General features: G+C 37.6%; 1 protein-coding gene across 1 annotated transcript in view; it reads left to right on the forward strand.

Annotated features, from left to right (window-relative positions):
* CNTNAP2 (contactin associated protein 2) overlaps window positions 1–21,200 on the forward strand; it is a 1,035,266-nt gene that overhangs the window by 919,646 nt on the left and 94,420 nt on the right. Inside the window, exon 16 of the mRNA XM_042044203.1 lies at window positions 2,352–2,522. Within this exon, the coding sequence (XP_041900137.1) occupies window positions 2,352–2,522 (171 nt within the window). The remainder of the gene's footprint in view (window positions 1–2,351; window positions 2,523–21,200) is intronic.

Genomic DNA, 21,200 nt, shown 5'->3' on the forward strand with positions numbered 1-21,200 from the left:
AGGGAATGTAAAGCAAGAGATCTAAAATACTAATTTAAGTTACAAAGACATGCAAGCATTTCTACAAGGTTATTCAGGGCAGCTAAATTAGCTCCTGAACAGAGATTGTATTAATGTATTCCTGACTTTTTGTCTGAGTCCCACTTGTGTCATGTGAGTTTATTCAGCACGTGGAATAAAATCTTTCTTGAGGGTCTGCCAGCAGCTATCATATCTGTAGCTCCCAGGAAAAGAAAATGGAGATATCCAGGTACATCTGCAAGTAGAAAAGCATATACAAAGTCCATCTGGACCCTGTATTAAGAGATTATTGACAAAGCACTCATGCATCTAGACTATAAGCAGCCCTAATATTTGAGGGAGCTCTTTCAAAAGTGAGAGATAAAGAGACCTGAGACCATGAATGAAAATAAAATTTGAGACCTTTTTTATCTGTGCTGCTTTAGCACTAGGTATGTTTTCGAGAACAACCTTGCAAATAATGAGCAGGTATTTCTTGCCCAGGCAGGTTTATGATATGAAGATATTATTGACATTTCTATAGAAATCTTTAGTAACATTCAACCTGGAAATTACTGGTTTGTATAAGTAGGGTAAATAGTAATACATGTTGAAAACGATCTGATCTAGCCTAACTGGTTAATTTACAAACCCATATCTGTTTTATCAATGCCCATTTCTTCCCATTTTCACTGTTTACATGTGTTTATACATATACACACACAAAATCTCAATTACAACTTTCCTCCTGGGATGCATTGAAGTAAATGGAAAGTGGCTTCTTTTTCCAAATACTCTGCATCCTTGAGAGAGGCAGAATTAAATGGAGGGTATGGAATGGTACTATGGAAAGCAAGAGTATGCATGTATTTATACGGAAAGATGTTCAATTTAAATTTTAATAGAAATTAATAATTACACAAATAATAAAACATCTGATGTGGGTGTGGGCCAGTAGTGTAATATATGAGCATAGTTGAGCTTCTGAAGCTTCAGCCATCCTTATTCATACTCATCCAGTGCTAACCAGACAAATAATAACCTTATCACCTACTTTAGTAATCAAACAATGGATAACCAACATCTGGGACTTTTGACTGAAATGGAAAGTAGTTTATTATTGTGTTTATTAGCTGGAGTATGAAGGACTCAGATGTGGTGACATAATGAGTGATATTCTAACAAATTTCTGAAATTGGATACATAAGCATTGTAATGAAACTAGAATGAGCTGTTTCAGTCTCTCATTGGCTTACTGTATCACCTATATCTTCGTCATAGAATCATTATAGCATGGCCTGGGTTGGAAGAGACCTTAAAGATCATCTAGTTCCAACATCCCTGCTGTGGACAGGGACACCTTCCACTAGACCAGGTTGCTCAGAACCCCATTCAGCCTGTCCTTGAACACTTCCAGGGATGGGGCATACATGGCTTCTCTGGGCAACCTGTTCCAGTGCCTCACCACCCTCACAGTAAAGAATTTCTTTCTAATATCTAATCTAAACCTACTATCAGTTTGAAGCCATTCCTCCTTGTCCTGTTACTGAATGCCCTTATAAGAAGTCCCTTTTCACCTTTCTTGTACCTCTTCAGGTACTGGAAGGCAGCAATTAGGTCACCCCAAAGCCTTCTCTTATGAATCTTATGGTCTTCTTATTAAGAGAATCTTACCTGCTCTTTTATCTTATGACTTATTTTTGCATGGTAATGCTACCTTGCACTGAATTTGACTGTCATTGTAGCTAAAGTACAGTAATAGTTCATGGATGTTATTAATTATTATATTTCTCCAGGGAGAAAGTACTAGGGGACTATTAGGTGCATATGTTAATTGCGTCTGTATTGCTTAGCTTCATTTACTGGATTTTTCCTGTGATATATATTAATAGACTTCTAATAGACATGGCTACATTTTCAGAAGGAGGGGGTGTAGCTGTGTAGAATAATTTTGAAGATAGGTAAGCCACACGTGAAGCAAAATATGAAAGCAAAACACGTGCCTGAACTGAGGCAGTCACCAAATTAGTGTTTTGCCCGTCTCTGATCTCCCATGAGTTCAGTGTTACTATACTAAACATATAATAACAACACATTTGAGTATGACTGGATATGATAAATTCAGAGCTTGGGAATAAATTTACCATTAACATGCTCTATTTTCTGAAATCTGAACACCATGCCCAGAAAAACAAAAAATTAGGTAGCAAGCGTCAAGGTTCTTGCTTGATTCTTGGGGTTCTTTCTTCAGCATAGACAGCACTGTAGCATATATGGACATTAAAATCTTCACCTTTTCCAACAGCCTCAGGGGAGCACTGAAACTTGTCTTTCCTGTCTATCCTCTGCAGGGAATTACTGGAACGCAGCTTCTTTCGTTACTTCATCATCTTACCTCCACTTCTCCACCTTCCAAGGGGAAACCAGTGCAGACATCTCTTTCTACTTCAAAACGTCGGCCTCAGATGGGGTGTTTCTTGAGAATCTGGGGAACACTGACTTCATCAAACTGGAGTTGAAATGTAAGTATACGCTTCCTATTACTATTCTTGGCACCTGAATTGGGTTTATGTTGAGTAGGTTTAAAAAAATGTGTACCAATCAGTAAAATGTGTAAGCTCTCTAAATCCTGGAAAAACTCCCAAATCAAGCTGCTTGACATATTTTCAAATTGCCTTTTGTGAGAGGAGTGCTTGAAGTATATTTGGATTGTTTATTAAGGGGAAAATACAAAGAAAAATAGAACTGGTAACATCAATTACAAAAATGACACTGACCTGAAAAGGGGTTTCAAAATTGCGTGTCAGAATTATTTCTTAAAAATTTATGTCTTCAGCTCTGTGTGTTTTTCTATTTTACTTCATGGTTGCTTTGGAAACAGGGGGAAGAAAGAAAAAAAAGAGACCATCCTAATCAGCACTGCAAGGAGCCAAAGAGCTGAAAACTTGCATATGATATTTAAAAGCCATAAAAAATCCCATAAAAATAAATCTTTATCAGCATTATCCATTAATAAAATCGCTGATCTGAGAAAGAGGGTATAATGATACCAAGAGGCAAGTCAATTTTATTATTTAAACCATTTTTAATGGCCCAGGGGCAAACTTTCCAAAGAAGGTGCTGAAATCCTTAGCCGCACCTGAATTCTGCTTAGTGGAATTGAAGCAGTTGAATTAGTGGGAAACATGTTTTATGCCTCCTTTGTTCTCCCTTGACCCTGCCATGAACGGGAGCAGCGAGAGGCCCTCTGTGAGATGTGTGGCTGTTATTACAGCCTCTAGCAACACATTACAGCCTCCCTGCTCTCCAGCTCTGGGGCACTGGGAAAAGCATGTGGGCTTCCTTTTGCTGCAGCAGCTACTCATGGATGCCAAGGACCCAGCTCTAAATGTTGATGCACAAAAGTCAGTGAGTCATTAATGTTGAAAGTGAAGCAATTGGCTTATGGACCCTAAGTAATCTATTTTTTATGCAGATTAGACGTACAGACATCTAATTTTTAAACAAACAGCCATTTTCAACACTTTCCAAAGTTTAAACACGAAAATCAGAATGTAGAAATTTAGGAACCATCAAGAGGCTCCTTTAAAATGCATTTAAATTTTTCCCTCCAGGAAAATAAAATGCCAAGTTCCATTTGGGTGCCTTTTTTTCTTTCTTTCTACAACAAATATAGTTCATGTTGCTTAATCCAATTTCTCTAATCTGCAATTTGTGCAAATCAAAATAGCTCCTATTGAGTCAGAGGGAATAGTCTTACTTGCTTTACCAAGGGGCAAAGCCTTTTAATAGTAAAGTGGCAGCTACTTCTAATTTCCCTTTGAACTTAAGTAGTACTTACAGTCAGCTGAGGTGGGCATCTTCAGAGCTTCTTACTCTTCTACTTTATGGAAGGTGTTCTCAGCCACTGCAATCAGACCAACCATGCTGTTGTTCACTTAGCTAAAAAGTGACAATATCAGTGTATAAAGGTGACTTGACAGCAAAAAAGTTATTTTTAACTTGGTTCATGGGAAATAATAATCATGCTGCAGTGGCTCTCTGAATAGATGTATGAGTTCAAGAAAGTGGCAGTGTTCTCAGAGTACCATTAAACAGGACTTTAATTTTAAACCTATGCTTGAGATCCGCTGACTTTTCTGCGACCTGGCATATGCATAAATTCAACCTCTGCCTCATGTCCCTGAATCTAAACTTTAGATTATAAATTCTTGATGGAAGAAGTTGAAATGTCATCCGGAAGAAAAGACGTAAAACAACTGTAAGAACTATGCAGACTGTATTTGCTAAAAAGTACAAAGCAGATCATTCAATATCACTGCATTCACTCTAGCCGTTCTCTCTGAAAACTATTGCTTGAAATTTTCAGAGCCCCGGGAGAAGGCCTTTCTATGACTTAAGTGTTCTACAGGTCACAGCTGAAAAAGCTTTGAACACTGTGGGTTTAGTAACAAAGGGAAACTCACCGTCTCTTCTGAATTACACATTTATTAATGAATGTTTGTTTTACATATTTTTTAGGGGTGTTTTGTTCTAGTCTGCGCTTACAGTTTTCTGGAATTCATTTAAATGAAAAGTTAAGTTTCAGAATTTCAGAGGTACCTTACATGGCTCTACAGTTGACCCTGCTGCTTCTTAAAAGTCTGTTTCCCCTTTACAGAAGTCCTGTAAAATTAATATGTGAATTAGTTTCTTAATAGGAACATAAATTTAAGTCAGTAAGGTAATTACAGAATTATCTCCAAACTGAAGAAGCTTTCCTATGGCAAGCTGCTTTTTAGCTAGCCCATCACATTCTCTAATAGAACAGCTATTTTGTATTTAAGGTTTTTTACACAATGACCATCACCACATATTTATTGAAAGCTATTGTGCTTCATCCAGTGGATTGTTTTTGTCTGTTCATTGCCTTCTCATACACGTACAGTTCTCGTTGGAGAAGGATGACTTCCTACAAAGCCTCTTCTTGATTTCTTTGCTTTTTACCGTTCCAAAAGGATAATGCTAAAATCAGTGTCCTGCAAGTACAAATTCTATATCCTTTTTCCCTTATGTGTAAAATACCTGTGTGTACCTATAACATATGGTTAATGATGTATAAGCTTAGCTCTAGAGACCAGGAACTGAAAGGTTCTACAGTATCCAGTGTTTTAATCAGCTTGCTGCACTTGGTGAGCGCATTAGGGAAGCAAATCATTCAGTCTATTAAAATTCTTAGCTTCAAGTCTTTAGAAAGGAGTTTGCATGTTTTATTCTGAACACAAAAGTTGTTACTAGGAACACTCATTAAATTATTTTACTGGCATGCTGTCTTTGAGTCTAATAATTCTTAAGTCTTATATTGTCTTGGGGTCTAATTGCCCAGATTTTCTAACTCTCCGGATTCATATGAAAAAGAGGTGACATTTGCAGTATTTTGAAGAGTAACTTCATGTGCCTTCAGCAAAGCCCCAGATTGCCATCTCTGAGGAGAGGGGGGATACAGGAAGGAAGGGAAGACCGTGTTTCTCTGATTTCAGAAACAGCTTTTCCAAACAGCTGACAAGGAAGTCTGTCAAGAAAAAAACAGGGATAAAATGCTACTATGAATGTGGCTGAAGTCATTAGCTATTCCATTTATCAAGCAACTCCTCTGGCAGGCTTGTACTTGTCACCATTCATGGAGCAGCTGACAGAGATGTAGAATTACCTGAAGCCTCAATTTTTACATACACCAGTAAATCTATTTTCATAGCTGGCTAGTCAGCTGACAATGGCTAGGATTGCTTAGAAAGGTGGTAGTTGAATAAGGTATTAATTTTTCTGTAAGGCAGGGCTTCCAGAGACCATTCATATCTGGTCAAAATTTCCAGATGTTTTTAAAATTAAAACTGGTTTTTAGAGTGAGAAAGAGAGGATGCTTTCTCTTTTAGAGCTTTCCTACATGGTTTTGTACATCTATGAAATATGGACTTGAGGACTTTAGAGTTATGACTATGAAAATGAAGCTACTTCATACCTGAGATGTTTGTCAAATAGATCACATTTGAATTTTCTGTTTGAGAGATATCACAAGTTTTGGAAAAGATGTATTCCTGAAAGCAAATTTTGAAGGGGCATATTTGTGGTAATTTGGGAAGAAGCATGTATCATCACTGTTTCCAGAAAACTCTCTCAATGACACTGTCAAATAATTCTAATGAAAAAGACATTCTGCTCACTTCTGTAGCTCCTCTCACCCAGCACCTCCAAGCAAGTCACAGACCCTAATGAATTGTGTCTCACTGTTACTGTTCTGAAGTAAGTAAATAGCAAGTCACTTTAGCAACAGAAAAAAAAAAAATGAGGCTTAGAGATAAAGGTCAGCTTGTGTTTGATCCTGGCATTAACATGTAAGAGAGGAAAGATCTTTCTTATTATTTTTTGTAAAATGCTAGGAACATTTATAACCACTGCATTCAGGGATGTTACTTGGCTGATAACCCCTAAAAGTGCCCTAAAAGTCTCCCCAAGGAGTGATCACTGAACTTGGCAGCTGTGAAAGGGATCATATGGAGTAGCTTGCTAATGAGAGCAGTGGCATGGCTTCAGGATGGGCATACTTGCTCTGTGGACAGAGGATACTCACAGCACTCTAACACCTGACACTTGCATGTGGAAAGTCCCGTGCTGCTTCTGGTGCTCAGCTGTTTCTACACTAGTTGGTTGAGACATAAGTAACTCCTCTAGAATCAGACAAGAAACAGTGACAGACTAGGGACCATGATTCCCATGGCTGCTTGCTTCTGCCCAGACAGCATTCATTCCTCCATACTGAATGCTATAACACAACTGATTTATATATTTTCTTACAAATTTTAATAATTCCATCACGTCTTTCTCCAGAGGCATCCTAAAATGCAATTCTACCATATGAATGAGTTTTCCACATGATGCTCAAAGTCCCACATGTTAAAGTAAATGCAGCTTACGTTTTCCACTGCTTGGTTTTTCACCTCAGTAGGGAAACTGGTGTGGCCTTCATTTTTCTTTTTAATTGAGTTGTTATTTTGTTTTCCTAGAAGAAGGTCACTTTTCTGTAAAAAGCTTTTCATGTAGGAAAGCATGTAGCATTAGCCACATGTCAAAGAATGCATAGGACACTGAGGAATCTCTTCATCTCAGAGGCCCACAAGAAGTTATTAAATTAAATGGAAAAACATTCCATTTCTTCAGGGAAATTTATGACCCAAAGGTTTTTACAGCAGTGCTTGCAAATTCTCTTCCTACTCCAGGACAATATGAAGGCTTCAAACAAACAAAAAGAAAACCTGGTCTGAAGAACTGCAAGCACCATTCTTTGAAAGACAAGATTCTGTTTCAGATGAGGCAGGTGATGAAGAAATGCCTGATATTCAACACAGCAATTGATGACTCATCTGAGAAGACCAGTTCCACCTCTGTCCCAAATTTTCCACCTCAGTTCCAAATTAGCAGATGGGGATGGGTGCCCAGCCTGTCACGTGTGAGAGCAAGCCAAAGGCAGCAAATAAACATTCCAGCTGGGGAACGGGCTCAAACTGACCAGTACAAAATCTTAGGCACGGGGCTGTGGGGAAATGAACGCCATCAGTAACTCTTCTGTAACTGGCTTGGACTCCGTCAGATTATAGTTACAGGTTGCTTTACTTTGGTCTCCTTCAATGTCAGTATGGCATTCATGACCTTTCACTACACAGTGCATCCCCTCAGCATTACCCCTCTCCTTTCAAGGGTGATTGGACACCTCTCTCATTGCCATAAATGCCACTTTAAAAGTCATTTTATGTGCAGTGTCTTATAAATCAGTTACAGCTCACACAAAGTTCAAGGTGGGAACTGGTTGGCATTCAAAGAGCATAGCTGACTTTGCTTTTGCACTAAAAACATGGAGCACATGGCAAACCGTTGCTGGCGCTACCACCCAGTAGTTCATCTCAGGTCTTTGTCCTTATTTCCAGTCTACTTCCTGTTACATGCTGACACTGCAGAGGCTTTGTTACCTTCTTCATGTGTGCTAATCATTTTTCTGCAGAAAGTAAACATCTACTATGCTACACAAAATTGCCAGATGTTATAGGCATATGACAGAAACAAACCTCCTGGGTCCTTGAATTTAGATCCTCACAGTCTCAGACAACCACAATGCATAACTTGTGTCTAGCTCCCTAAATTTATGCAACTCTCCACTGAAAATAGTTTGAATCTTTGCCAGCTAGACAACTGTTTCAGACTCACATCTCTGTTTTTCAGATGTCTTCTAATTCTTAACAGTTCGATTTGCATCTTTTCTTTATAGCCATGCATTCTTGTTTCAGTATTGTTCTTTGGCTGAACTAATTGTTTTCACCTCCTAGTATTTACTCTCCCCTTGTATATTTATGGTGCAATCATATCTTCTCTCAGCTTTTAATTGCTATATTAAGCAAGACAAACTCACATAATCTCTTCTCATAAGATATTCCTCTTGTTCTGTTCTCTGGTTATGCTAATAAGGTTCTGCCTACTCACTGCACCTAGAATTCTTCTTTCTTAAACACAGGCAATCAAAACTATCCACATTAATTCTGATAATGGTTTACCAGTGCCCTCTACAATAACATTAATTCTTACGCTGCCCACTTGTCCTAGGAATTTTTGCCTGATTATACTGGGATACTGTTTGTTATGTATTATTTTCTGACCTCTCCAACTTTGTGTTACTGGCAAAAAAAAAAAAAAAGACATATACTGACTTCTTGTGCAAAGGTATTCATCATAATACTAAATGTTACTTGACCCAAACTAAATTAGAGGTCCTCTAATTTTCTGATGACCAATACTTCATCCATCTCATCAACAATCTCTGCAATTCTGTTTTCCATGTCTGCTCTTTTTGGAAGAAAATCAAATATGCTAAATCTGTAACAATTCTCTTCTTCCAAAAACCAGAGGGTCTTTTTGATCAAAGAAGGATATCCATTGTGTTGATTTTGGTAAATCCATTATATGCTTTCATATTGTTTGTGTTCTGCCTCACATTAGTCTGTTGATGTCTATTAGTCTAATGATGTCTATTTCACTTGCTGATTTTACTTGCAGTCTTATCTTGATCGACTGCAGGGTAAAATCTGGTCACTAGGTCACTAAAGTTATGGTAATTCCATTAGTTTACATATTCTTTGTAATTTCATGCAGTTTGAACTAAAATGTCACCAAAAAACTCTCATCATTTTATACCCTTATGCAGGCTGATGTGTACCAAAGCCAAACACAAATATCTCAGCTTCCCCATCTCAAGAATATATAGATTATGAGAGCATCCAGACAGTTCCTCCTGCAATTTCCACCTGGTGTTCTCAGGACAAACCTCTTTGCCCATCAGAAAGGAGGGGAGGGGGAGGACACACACGACAACCTGACTGTCTTTTGTCACTGTCACGTTTCTCTTTAATCCAAAACATCAACATCATGCCATAAATTGAAATGCCGTGCGTGAGGAAATCTGAAAGGGTCCAACCAAGCTTCATTGTTTCCCGAGGCTATGTGGCCTGAATCCAATGGGTCCTCTGGTCCTAAATTATTTAGATACTTTTGAGAATCATTCTTGTTAGTGAATAAACAGAATCTTGGTACTCTGAAAACTACTTTTTTTCTTTAAGTTGAACTTCTTAGATAAAGTGCTGGCAATTGTTCAGTCAATTGAAATTCTAAATTAGTCTTTATTGGTTTTACCAAGGCAATTCAGTTTTAAGGTAGAAAAAGATTTTCTGTGACTAGACAATTAGATTTAATGAAAGTGGAGGTGTTTTTAATAATAATAAAATTGTATCCATGGTGCTTAAAATATTTATGCAGATGATTAATTCGAATTATGTCAACAGACTGATTCAAGTAAATATAATTATTTTCTCCCTAGGTGTTTGTAGGTGGATGCTAAATATTCATATAGAGTTTTGGCCACAGATTTTCCTAACACTTTGCAGAATTTCATTATGGTTCAAATGGTAGTTTAAAAAAAATCAGTTTAAATCATGATGGAAATTAATTCATTTTCAAATCATGTTAAGTTTGGGCTCTTTCTTTCTATCTTGCCTAACTACAGTTGTTCTGAGGACAAGAAAAATGAATATTTCTGCTCACAACTTTTTGTTTAGAAACTTTGCACACATATAATTTCTTATGTTGTAAAAGGAAAGAAAAACTTCATGTAAAATTTTGTTTAAAAGTTAATAAAACTGTAATCTATTTTTTAAGAGCATGAACACAGTTACTATCACAAGGCTGCCATAACACTATCTTGCATAATTTAGACTTTTTACATCCTCTTTATCTAAATGTCTTGACTTTGTTTTTGAAATAGAGCTTTTTGTCTCAAATCACTGCAAACAGCTCTCTACTAGTATGAAATCTTAGAAACAAATGCTTTATAAATACATAAATCCTCTCACTCACCCTTTTATGTTTTCCACTGCTACAGCAGGAAACAGCAACAGGTCTCCTGTTGGCTTTACATTTCCTGAGACTCATGCATACTCAAGCAGAATTGTTCACAAAAGGTGGCTAAAGCAGGAGGTCCCTCATTCACATACTGCATCAAGTTTTCTACCTCTAATTACCATGAATTCTGAGAACATATTTTTGTACAACTTCATGATACTTCTGGTTTGCATTTTTAGTAGATACTTTTTCCTGCTGCAGGATAAAAAGCAAACAATACCAAAGATATCTTCTCCCGTCTTGGGAAATCTACCCTGGATTTTGGCAACTATAAATTATTACAAGGATATATTCCAGAGCAGAAAATCTTTGACTCAAACTTTTGATAAAAGTTTGAGTCAGCTGGGACATGGTTAGCTGGGTCCATCCACCCTCCCCCCTCACACACACCCTTTTCATATACAGAATTACTACACTAAAACTAAAATTGAGTCATATTTTTGGATGGCCCTGTTTTATTGTGGTAGTAAAGTGCATAGTGCAACAAAGTCCTTACCCTGATGGTGACCCTGGACAGCCACAGAGAAATAAATAGCCATGAAAAATTGCTTATAAAAGAGGCACTACAAATGAAAAACCTTATACAGCCAGGCAGAAAAATCAATAAATTCATATCATCATGAGCCCCTGCTCTGATGCAAAAGTTTTTCAGTAGCTGCCACCCAGGCACCTAAACACCTTTACAAGTCTTTGCCACAGTCCACAGCAGAACCTACAGCTAATAAACAAATTACAGAATAAGGAAAGCACCACAGAAGAAGAAGAAAAGGACTCAGGGAATGTGCTTTCATAAAAGCACATCACAGAAGAGTGACAGTCTGGATCTCTAGTTTTCAAACCTGCACCAGGCTCTTACCACTTTTATAATGATGCACAATTTACAATTTTGACTGACTTTTATTACATTCAAATGTGACATATTCAAGAGGGCTGTTGATATCGTTGTGTCTATTTGTAAGCACTTAGACACATTGCTCAGCAGCTTCAGAACTGTGCTAAATTCATAGCTATTTTTCACAGTAAAATAAGCCACTCTCTCCTCTCCAAAAACCTCTCTGATGCTTTACCATGCTCAGACAAAATCTGATGTCATAAACATTACCACCTGCTTTTATATTGCCTTTCATCCAACAAAAATAACTACCAGTTACACAAAACCCTTTATATGCTGCATGGGAGAGCTCTGCTCTGATGTCTCTGCTTCCCCCTTGTTGTGCTGCCTTCTGGTGCATAGGACCAATTCAGTTTCATGGTAAAGTGCTGCAGTTAAAAGGATATAATGAAGTATATTATAACCCACTACAGACAGGAAAACACACATCTCCTCCCCTTTTCCACTCAGTGCACTGACTACAGTTCCCTTTGTGTGAATCATCTGTCACAAAATAGACCAGGAGATATTGCTGCTGTATTTTTTTTAAGCATTAGTAACTCTCATGAGATGAATCAACAGACCTTCAATGAGTCACTGTTCCTGTTCCTTCCTTCTTTCCAGGCAGCTAAGTAGTTATTGTAAGAGAGCTGGCTGGATGAGAGGTAACACTGATCTGAAATTGTATTTATTGCCTTAAAATTAAAGCAAGTAGGTATTTTTTCAAGTCCTGCTCTAACCATTTAATGTTTGACTTTAAACAAGTTCTTTCACACATCTTTGGTTTGGCTCCCCAGTTATGCAGTATTTTTTTGTTCTTACTGCCCATGGCTGAAAATTGCTGCATCAACTAAAATACAACCATAAAAGTATGGGAGTTTCTTCCAAGTGCTTATCTACAAGACAGCTGCAGTGCAATTAGCATAACTGAAGTAATTAGTAAATAGTGATAATAAATAATTATCTTCTTAGGGCATATTTGGCCTTTCCATGAGCTTTCATGAGAAAATTTGATACTTTCATTTAATGCAATTTTTTTTGTCCCCCAAAGCAATCAAATCTACTGTGTAGGAAGACTGGTATTTGTGTTTGATTGGTTCATTGGCAGTCGAGATTATTTGAAAGTGAGATAAAATAACTTAGTTATTACCAAAATCAAATCCCTCCTTATCTTTGTCCTTACACAGATATTTACTCATTATGAGAAAGGTACTGTACTGAGTTCTGGTTTCCCTTCATAATGAGCTCCAGTAAAGCTATGCGTTTCCAAATATTGCAAGTTGTATAAGTGCTTGTGTGCCAGTAGAAAGGGAACTGCTGTCTGTCTACAACGGAGAGAAGCCAGGACCATTTTTTTTTTAATACCTTGCACCTGGAGAATTTTTGGGCAGTTTCAGGTAGCCTGGGTGCAGTGTAGTACAGTACTTCTGAGTCAACTGGTATATATTGAATATTTAAGATTAAAACCTCAGGTGAGGATAATGAATTTCAAGGCTCAGCATGGATACAGTAGGCAAAGGTTATTACAGTAGAGAGAGTCTATTCCAACACAGGCAATGAAAGAACAAAAGAACAGCAAGTCATTGAGCCAGACAGACAGATATAGGAAAATATGTTTGAACAGTCATAAAATGAAATGATGAAAGAATTATTTTAACATGTTTAATTCCCATTAATCCAAAGATGCTTTGCTCCTGTAAACTGAAACTAGAATTTAGACTTATTGTCTGTCCAGTTGTTGAAATTACTGGTCCAGTAGTAAATCTTACAAAAAGAAGATATTAAACTATCATGATGGAAGAAGGACAATAATGCATTAAATTTCACCGCTTTTAAATATACAGCAAAACAATTTATTTGTGTGCAATCTTGTCTTACAATGTAACAACATAGTCATATGCATAAGAAAACAACAGCTCTTGCTGAATCAGGTCAACATTTCTCAGTAGATCTAATTCCCTGTCCATTCTCAAAGAAACGTCACTGCAAGTTTACAGCTGCCAGATGTAGATACTGCACACAGCAGAGACTGAATCAAGTGCCTTCAGGCTGCAGACCAAATGGTGGAGAAAATGAGGATCAAAAATATGAGGATAGACGCTTTAGGGGGTGCTCTTTCCTGAATTCAACAAAGCCTTTTCCCTTATTTTTCATTCTGATACGATTTTTTTTGTGTGCAGGATGCTTTGAAAATTTCAAGATAAAAACAAACTGAAAAGGTCATAAGAAACTTCAGACATTCTGAAGAGTTATGTATTCCTAATGAAATTGCACAGGAATTGAATAAATTCTATTCGCCATAAATTAGTTTCTTTAGTCTTTGGGGAAAAAGCACACTTGGATTACTATTTGTATCACTTCTAAATATTGTGTTATAATTTCTTCCAAACCTTTAATGGTTAAAACCATTCATCTATACATGTTTTCATTCCTTTACCTTTCATTTAGAAGTTAATTTCCTTTCTCCTTTCTATACATGTTTCTAGACTTCCTATGACTGAAGGTAAAATGTGTTTTAAAATATTTCCTCCAGGCAGCAAGAATTACACTGAGAGAAATCAGTAATTCTGTTACAGAATGTCTGGAATCACTAAGATTTAAAACTAACTTTACAGTTATATCATCAGAATGGTAATGCCAATAAGAGTCAGTGTGCTTCCTTTTTTTTGCAGGGAAGTATTATTTTACCAATACATATGGTAATCTCTCCTCCCACACATCTCAGATCCTGAACATCTGGGTGGGGACTGGGGGAAAAAGTTGCTCTCGTTGCAACCCAACTCAGCTTCAAGATCACCTGAGGAACCTGAACAAACGTAGAGCCGTGGGATTGACAAGATGCATCCCATGGTCCTGAGAGAATTTGCTCCTGTAGCTGCCAAACTGTGCTCTGTGATATTTTAAATATCATGACACTCAGGCAAAGTCCCCAATTACTGGAAAAAGGTAAAGAGAACCCTGGAAGCTACTGGTCAGCCTTAACTCTCTGCCTGGTAAGATCACAGAACAGATCCTCCTGGAAGCTATGTCAAGGCATATGCATGACAGGGAGGTGATTAGAGACAGCCAACATAGCTTCACCAAGAGAAAATTGTGCCTGACTAATCATCAGCCAATTCTCTCAGGACTCTGGGAGAATATCTCGTTGGGTCCCATAGACTTATGCACATTCAGGTTCCTCAGATGGTCATGAACCTGATCTCTGCTTACAGTGGGAAGCACTTTTCTCCCCCAGTCCTCATCCTGCTGTCCATCCACTCAAGAGGTGTGGGAAGAAAGGTTGTCATTGAAGACTTAAGCAAAATAGATGTTGAGTACCTCAGCCTTCTCATCCATTGTTACCAGGCTTCCACCAGTGTTCATCGGGGATGGGTGCACCTTCTTTGACCTTCCTTTTCTGATTTACAGACCTGTGGAAGCCCTTCCTGTTAGTCTTTGCATCCCTTGCCAGGGTGAGGTTCAGTTTCACCTTGGCCTTCCTCACCCCTCCCTACGCAGCTGTATTTCATGTCTGTACTCTTCCCAGGTTTCCTGTCCTTGTTTCCGCTGCGTTTGCATCAGACCCAGATGGATTGGTCATTCTCTACAGAATATCAGCTTGTTCTAAGTTTCAGAGACACACTGACCCTCACTTGTATTTTATCTTGTGGATGGATTTACTGTGAGAAGTGGGTCTTAAAAATTGTTAAACCAAAGCAATAGCTTTACTCATCCATTTTTCCTTCTCAACACTTACATGAATGACTGCATAAGATTCAAAAGAGTGTAAATTTTCATGATTTTTCTTTATTTTACTTGTAACCCACAGGCAAATGTAGAGTGTGTCTAGTCTGTACAATGAGTCCCTATGTTAGAGAGATACCTGAGCTATTTCTAAGATATAGCACATCCACATAAATCAGCACTCAGCTATGCTGGGTTTGATCCTAGGGGCAGTATAGTCTCTCATTAGAACTAATTACTGTTGGCACAGCATCATGCTGATGCAGCTGTGCAGCTTCCAGAGCTGGTTCATTTGGCACTTAGCTCAGGGATCACTGAAGTCTTGGGCATGGATGTGCACTGTCATTTGGTCAAATGAATGAAGCTTCTGCTCATTAGTTCAAATGGACTTTTCATTTGGGAATTAGATAAATGATGAAACCATCCAGATGCTTAGTCCAATTATTGTAAATACAGTCATGATTTTTGACAACTACCTGATTATTAACAGACAGCCAAGCTACACAGTAATTCCTGTATTGCACTCAGGCAACCTGGATCAACAATTTCTCTGTTATGTTGCTTTTGTAGCTTTAATTTTAAGTCACGTCCTTTGAGAAGTGGCCTCCTTAAAGCAGATCCTCTATTCCAATATGGCACTTCAGCATAGCATCTGTACCCCTTTCCACCTATTTTCTGCAGCCAGGAACAACCTACCAATGCTGTTTCCATGTCAGCATTGGCATGGCCTCTCTCAGCCCTGTGCAAATGAGGGCACCAGGGAAGGTAGTTTAGAGATGACTTTGTAAAACTATCTTTAAACTCAGATATCTAAGTGGGAAAGGTGGACAAGATAGTTACTTTCAAATCCTAGAATGGCTTCTTTTCTATCCAGAGTCTATTACAGGCAGTGGGAAGGATTCCAATAACTACATATGTCAGGCCTGATCTTGACCATGGTGATAGAATTCATATAAAGATATATAGACCACTAGCTCTAGAAATATCTATCATATCTCTCTTTTGATTAAGTTTTCTTTCATTTTCAAGCATTTCACTGAATTCTGTCTACAGGTTCAGACAGCGAGCCCTTTGTCAGAGGTGTATTTACAAACTGTCCAAGAAGTTTGGCAGATGTTGCCCTTACAGAAATATAATATTTTCAAGCTGTTGTTTTCTCAGAACAAATATCTGTCTGGCAGATTCAGTTTACAGTTTATAGGTTATTGTTGTAACCTATTTTACAGCCAAGTGAGTGAACTCTGATTCCAGATGTAAGATGGCATTTATGTTCTAAGAATGGGATTTCAGAAGGATTCTAAAGAGGTTAGATACTCCTTCCTTTGATGTAAGTCAACTAAAACATCAGTCAGTCCCATTTGAAGAGTATAAAAATACATTAGGGGAGGTAAGAGAAACAAAGTACGAGGAAGGACATGAAACTATGTGTTTCAAAGAAGGTATAATGGGGGAGAAGGAGAGAAACAGAGAGATGGGCATACCTTAGAGAGGTGGTTGGGGGGAGGGTTGTAATCCCTCTTACTTTTTTTTCACAGTTTATGTGTCTTGAGAACATCCACCTGCTGCTTAGCATCTTGTGAGTACCCACCCATCTGTTAACACCTCTTTCTTTGCTGGCAGCCTCATGATAACTAGAGATCCTAGCCTGAAATTCATCAACAAAGATCAAACTAGAAAACAGGGGAGAAAAAAGATACTTGAAACACAAAGAGTTCAAGGAAAATGGGTGATCTAGCTGGTCACAGATCTTGAATGCCAGAAATGTCTCTCAGCTTGTTTAACCTGACCTTCTGCATAGCAAAGGACATAGAAGTGTTTGCTGCTTCCCCTGCAGCTGATGCTCAGAACTTGTGTTTAGCTAAAGCTTATCTACCAGAAAGCCTTGAAAGGGCCAAAGAAACATGGAATCCTACAGACAATGCAGTCGCAGAATCATTGAATCACAGAATCATAGAATACCAAGTTAGAAGGGCCCTCAAGGATCATTTGGTACAACCTTTCTTAACAAAAGCACAGTCTAGACAAGATGTCCTAGCACCCTGTCCAGCTGAATCTTAAAAGTGTCCAGTGTAGAGGAACCTACCACTTCCCTGGAGAGAATATCCCAGTAGCTGATAATTCTCATTGTGAAAACTTTTCCTCTTGTCTGTCCCCAAGAGTAACTTGTACCCATGACCCTTCATCTTTTCCATGTCACTTCCTATAAAAAGGATGGCTCCATCTTCTTTGTAGCCACCCTTTAAATACCAGAACAATGGTGATGAGGACTCCCTCAAGCCTTCTTTCTCAAAGCTAAACAAACACAGTTTTCCCTGCCTTTCCTCCTATAGGCTTCCAAGTACTTTGATCATCTTTGTGGACCTTCTTATATCTGTCTTTGTTGAACTTCACAGGTTCTTGTTAGCCCACTCTTCCAGCCTATCCAGGTCTTCCTGCACAGTGGCTCAGTTGTATCCCTTCATTTTTATGGGCAAATGCCTCATAGATTTAAGATGAGGAAAAGGTGAGATCTCACTAGAGCTAAAAAAAAAACCACAGAAAAAAGAGTGAGAAGGGCATTTTGTTTGCCAAAGATGCTCTTCTGTGTTCTGAACAGATGGCTGACAACATCATGAGACCGCAGAAAATTGAAATGATGAAAGAAACGTGTTCAGATTTAATTCTATGTAATTGTACAAGGCACAGAAAGGGTAAAACTAAGCCACAAGACTCAGTGTATCGAGTGAATTTATGTAGCAGGAGCACATAAAGAATTCACCCTTGTTCAGTTTTACAAAATTTTCATCTCAAAACCTTGTACCGACTGAATAAATTAAAAGCCACATTAATTTTTTTTTTTTTTTTTTTTTTTTTTCATAATTAGGCAATTTCAGGCATTTGTTCGAAGTCTGATCCTTAGAAAAACTGGCTTGGGTTTTATGGTATTTGGTAGACTGAAAAATAAAATTATTATTAGGAAAAGTTATTTCATTACCTAAAAAGTGACCATTAAAAATCTCTGGTCATTTTTTTGTGGCTCATTTCCTACACCTTTTTTGAAAAAAGTCCTGTGCTGGCTCAGTCAGTCATTGTGAATAAATACTCACATATGCACATGTATGTTAGATATTTTTTTAATCATCCTATTCAAGTGTTTGACAGAATAATACCACTGTCACATCAATCAAAGATGTATTTGAGTCAAAGGGATTATATCATGCAAGGATTGTATGTGTAGACAGAGACTTAAAAGTATAACATACTAAGGGAAAAAAGCTAAATAATTGCCAGTCTTCTATATAAGAAGTTACACTGACCTTCTGAACACATTGGATGTTGTATTGGCTCCAGTTGGGATGGAGTTAGTTTTCTCCTCAGCATCCCATATGGTGGTGTTTTTTGGATTTGTGCCTAGAATAGCATTGATACCACACCAGTGTTTTGGCTATTGTTGAGCAGTGCTTGCACAGCGCCAAAGCTTTTTCTCTGTCCCAGTCAGGAGACTGAGGGTAGCAAAGACATAGGAAAGGGACACAGCCAGGACAGTTGATCATTGACCAAGAGGACAACAACTTGCTCAGCAGTAAAGCTGGCATAGAGGAAAAAGAAGGAGTGGGGGCAGCACAGTGTGCTCAAAGTCCTGTCCAACCTGACCTTGAACTTTTCATTCCCCAGCCTTGAAATTCAAGATACAAGAGATGTGGGAAGAGCAATTGCCAGTAAAAACTGAGACAAAAAGAATGTTGAGTACGTCAGACTTCTGCCTGTCAGTTGTCATCAGGTCACCTGTCTCATTTTTGAGGGCGTGAAATTTGTCTTCATTTTCTGACTAAAATGCCTGTGGTCAGATATTCATCCATATCTGTTAAGACCTGCCATCTTACCTAGAAATGTCCCTGGTTGGAAAGTACTTGTTCCATAGAGTGAAAATGGAAGTAGGAATGAAGAGTCAGAACCAGCAACATAACTTACATGTGAGACATCCTGTTTGCAGCCTCTGCCCATCTGCGAAGTTCTTTTCATTGACATATTTCATGGTTTTTTAAATCCATCAGTAGCAAATACGTTTCATTCACCTTTGGTATGAGAATCATGCTTTTAGGCTGGTTAAGGAAGGATCAGGACAGTCCATAGATGCTGTGTTATCTTGTCTAACTTTCAGCATGTCAGTCGGTACATGCCCTGAAATGGCCTGTTATGAGATTTTGTTGGAAGGCTATTCCTTCCCTGACTGTAAGATTAAACATAAAAATATAATATTAATTTATACAACTTGTACTCATTTCAAAGGGAGTGATTTTCTCCAAAAGTACAAATTTAATTACATGTCTTTTAGGCTGTGACACAAATTCTAGTTTAAAACCATGCACAAAGTTAGACTGCTCAGGCACAGAGCTTCTACTTGAAATATCTCTATTTGCCGATTTTCTTCACTTTCCCTTTTAGAAGAACAACTTTCCTTTAAAGAAATTGGAGGTACTTCTATCCAGAAGACCAAGAGCTTGCAAACAAAGAAACATTCTTGTGGAGGTTTTCAAAAATTCTGAATGAATAGTCAAGGTACACAGTAGCAATATTGACAGTGTCATCAGCTGCCTCAGAATAAGAGAAAAAGTCTGCTAAGAGGTCCTTACTTTACAGTCTTGTAAACAGACAGCTTTTGGGAAGTAATTCAAGCCTGACAATGAAGAGATCTGACGCGGTTCTTCAAAGCAAAATTAGAGGAGAATTATACATACACCCTTGAAAATAGACTTGAACACAACATACAATTTAAGTACTAGAGAGGTTTTCCTTTGCCTGGGTTTAGTGGCAGAACCACTGAAGTTAGAAAACATAAAAACATTAAAACTAAACATCTTTATTTCTATAACAGCAAGCTTTGTCTTATACAGATTTTGCGCCTTGTAAAGTGCAAAAGGCCAAACAGACTAAATCCATGGCTTATAAAAGGCAGTTCATTCAAGAAATTAAATTCTTTTATTCAGCAGAGAACAGAAAGAACAACAGCTTTTTCATTTTTTTCTATTAGAAGTAGCCAATTTTGAAAAAAAAAAAATCAATTATATAATAAATTTGGATTGACAGAACATTTTCTGTAAAAAATTTATTTCTCTACTTTAAAAATGCTGTCAAGCCAGTCTGATATAACCTTGTGAAAATCCATTAGGCCATATACAAAAATATTTCCCATTATTTATCACCATTGTTAGTCATAATGAACATGGAGTTGTGCTATTACCACAATTTAATAGCCTTGTGGAATAAGAGTTTATAATAGAGCTTTCTCAGTTCAACCAAACCAGAAACCGCAGCTGTACTGGAACATGTAGACCACAATTGGCACCCGAGAGTTTTCAGAGGAATTAAAAGGCTTTTTTATTTTGTGTGTAAAAAAAAAACCAAATTAAATGAAACCCTTGGTTGTCTTTACTTCTGTCTGGTATCCTCATTTGTGAATGCTGTAACTGATAATCCATTCTCTGTTAACCCTTTCATCTGATGTTTTGCCACCAGAATACAATTTGCAGCCTAAAGATAGATAAACTAAATATCAATAGGAAAGTCATAATTATATTACTTTATTTAAAAGTAATTTATATATTGTTAATCACACTCAATATTCAATAATAATTATCAATTATATATTTGCCAAGGATGACCTGAAAGAGTGTCTAGTAGGGCTTAATGGACATTTGTAAAATTTCTAAACATGTTTTAAATCATACACTATAAACTGAGCACTGTAGGGCTTACTATAGATCTATTTCTTTTTCAGCCATAAAGTGTCACATGGATCTTAACCACAGTATTATTAGTTCATTGCAAGAATTAATTGCCCTTCAAAATCAAAAAAAATTTAGACTTCTCCACCATTTTTTATCAAGATGCTTATTCCCTGAAAAAAATATATATAAACTGGAAAGCTGCAGAGTTCAAAGATTAATGGAATTGGTTGAGAGTTTGCTGATATTGTCTTCTAAAAGTCTAACTCCTACTCAAGTTAGAAGGAGCTGAACGTGCTTATAAATTCAGAAAGATGACTTAGCAATGCATATTTCTATTTGATATGACCCTTACTCTTTAGGAAGCGTGAATATGTTTACAGTATAAGACTGCAAACTGTGGACACCTTTTGCTCACTATTTCA

This window comes from Corvus kubaryi, unplaced genomic scaffold (assembly GCF_017639235.1).
Source record: "Corvus kubaryi isolate FWS band 111438036 unplaced genomic scaffold, C.kubaryi_AGA036_p1.0 37398, whole genome shotgun sequence".
Lineage (NCBI taxonomy): Eukaryota > Metazoa > Chordata > Aves > Passeriformes > Corvidae > Corvus > Corvus kubaryi.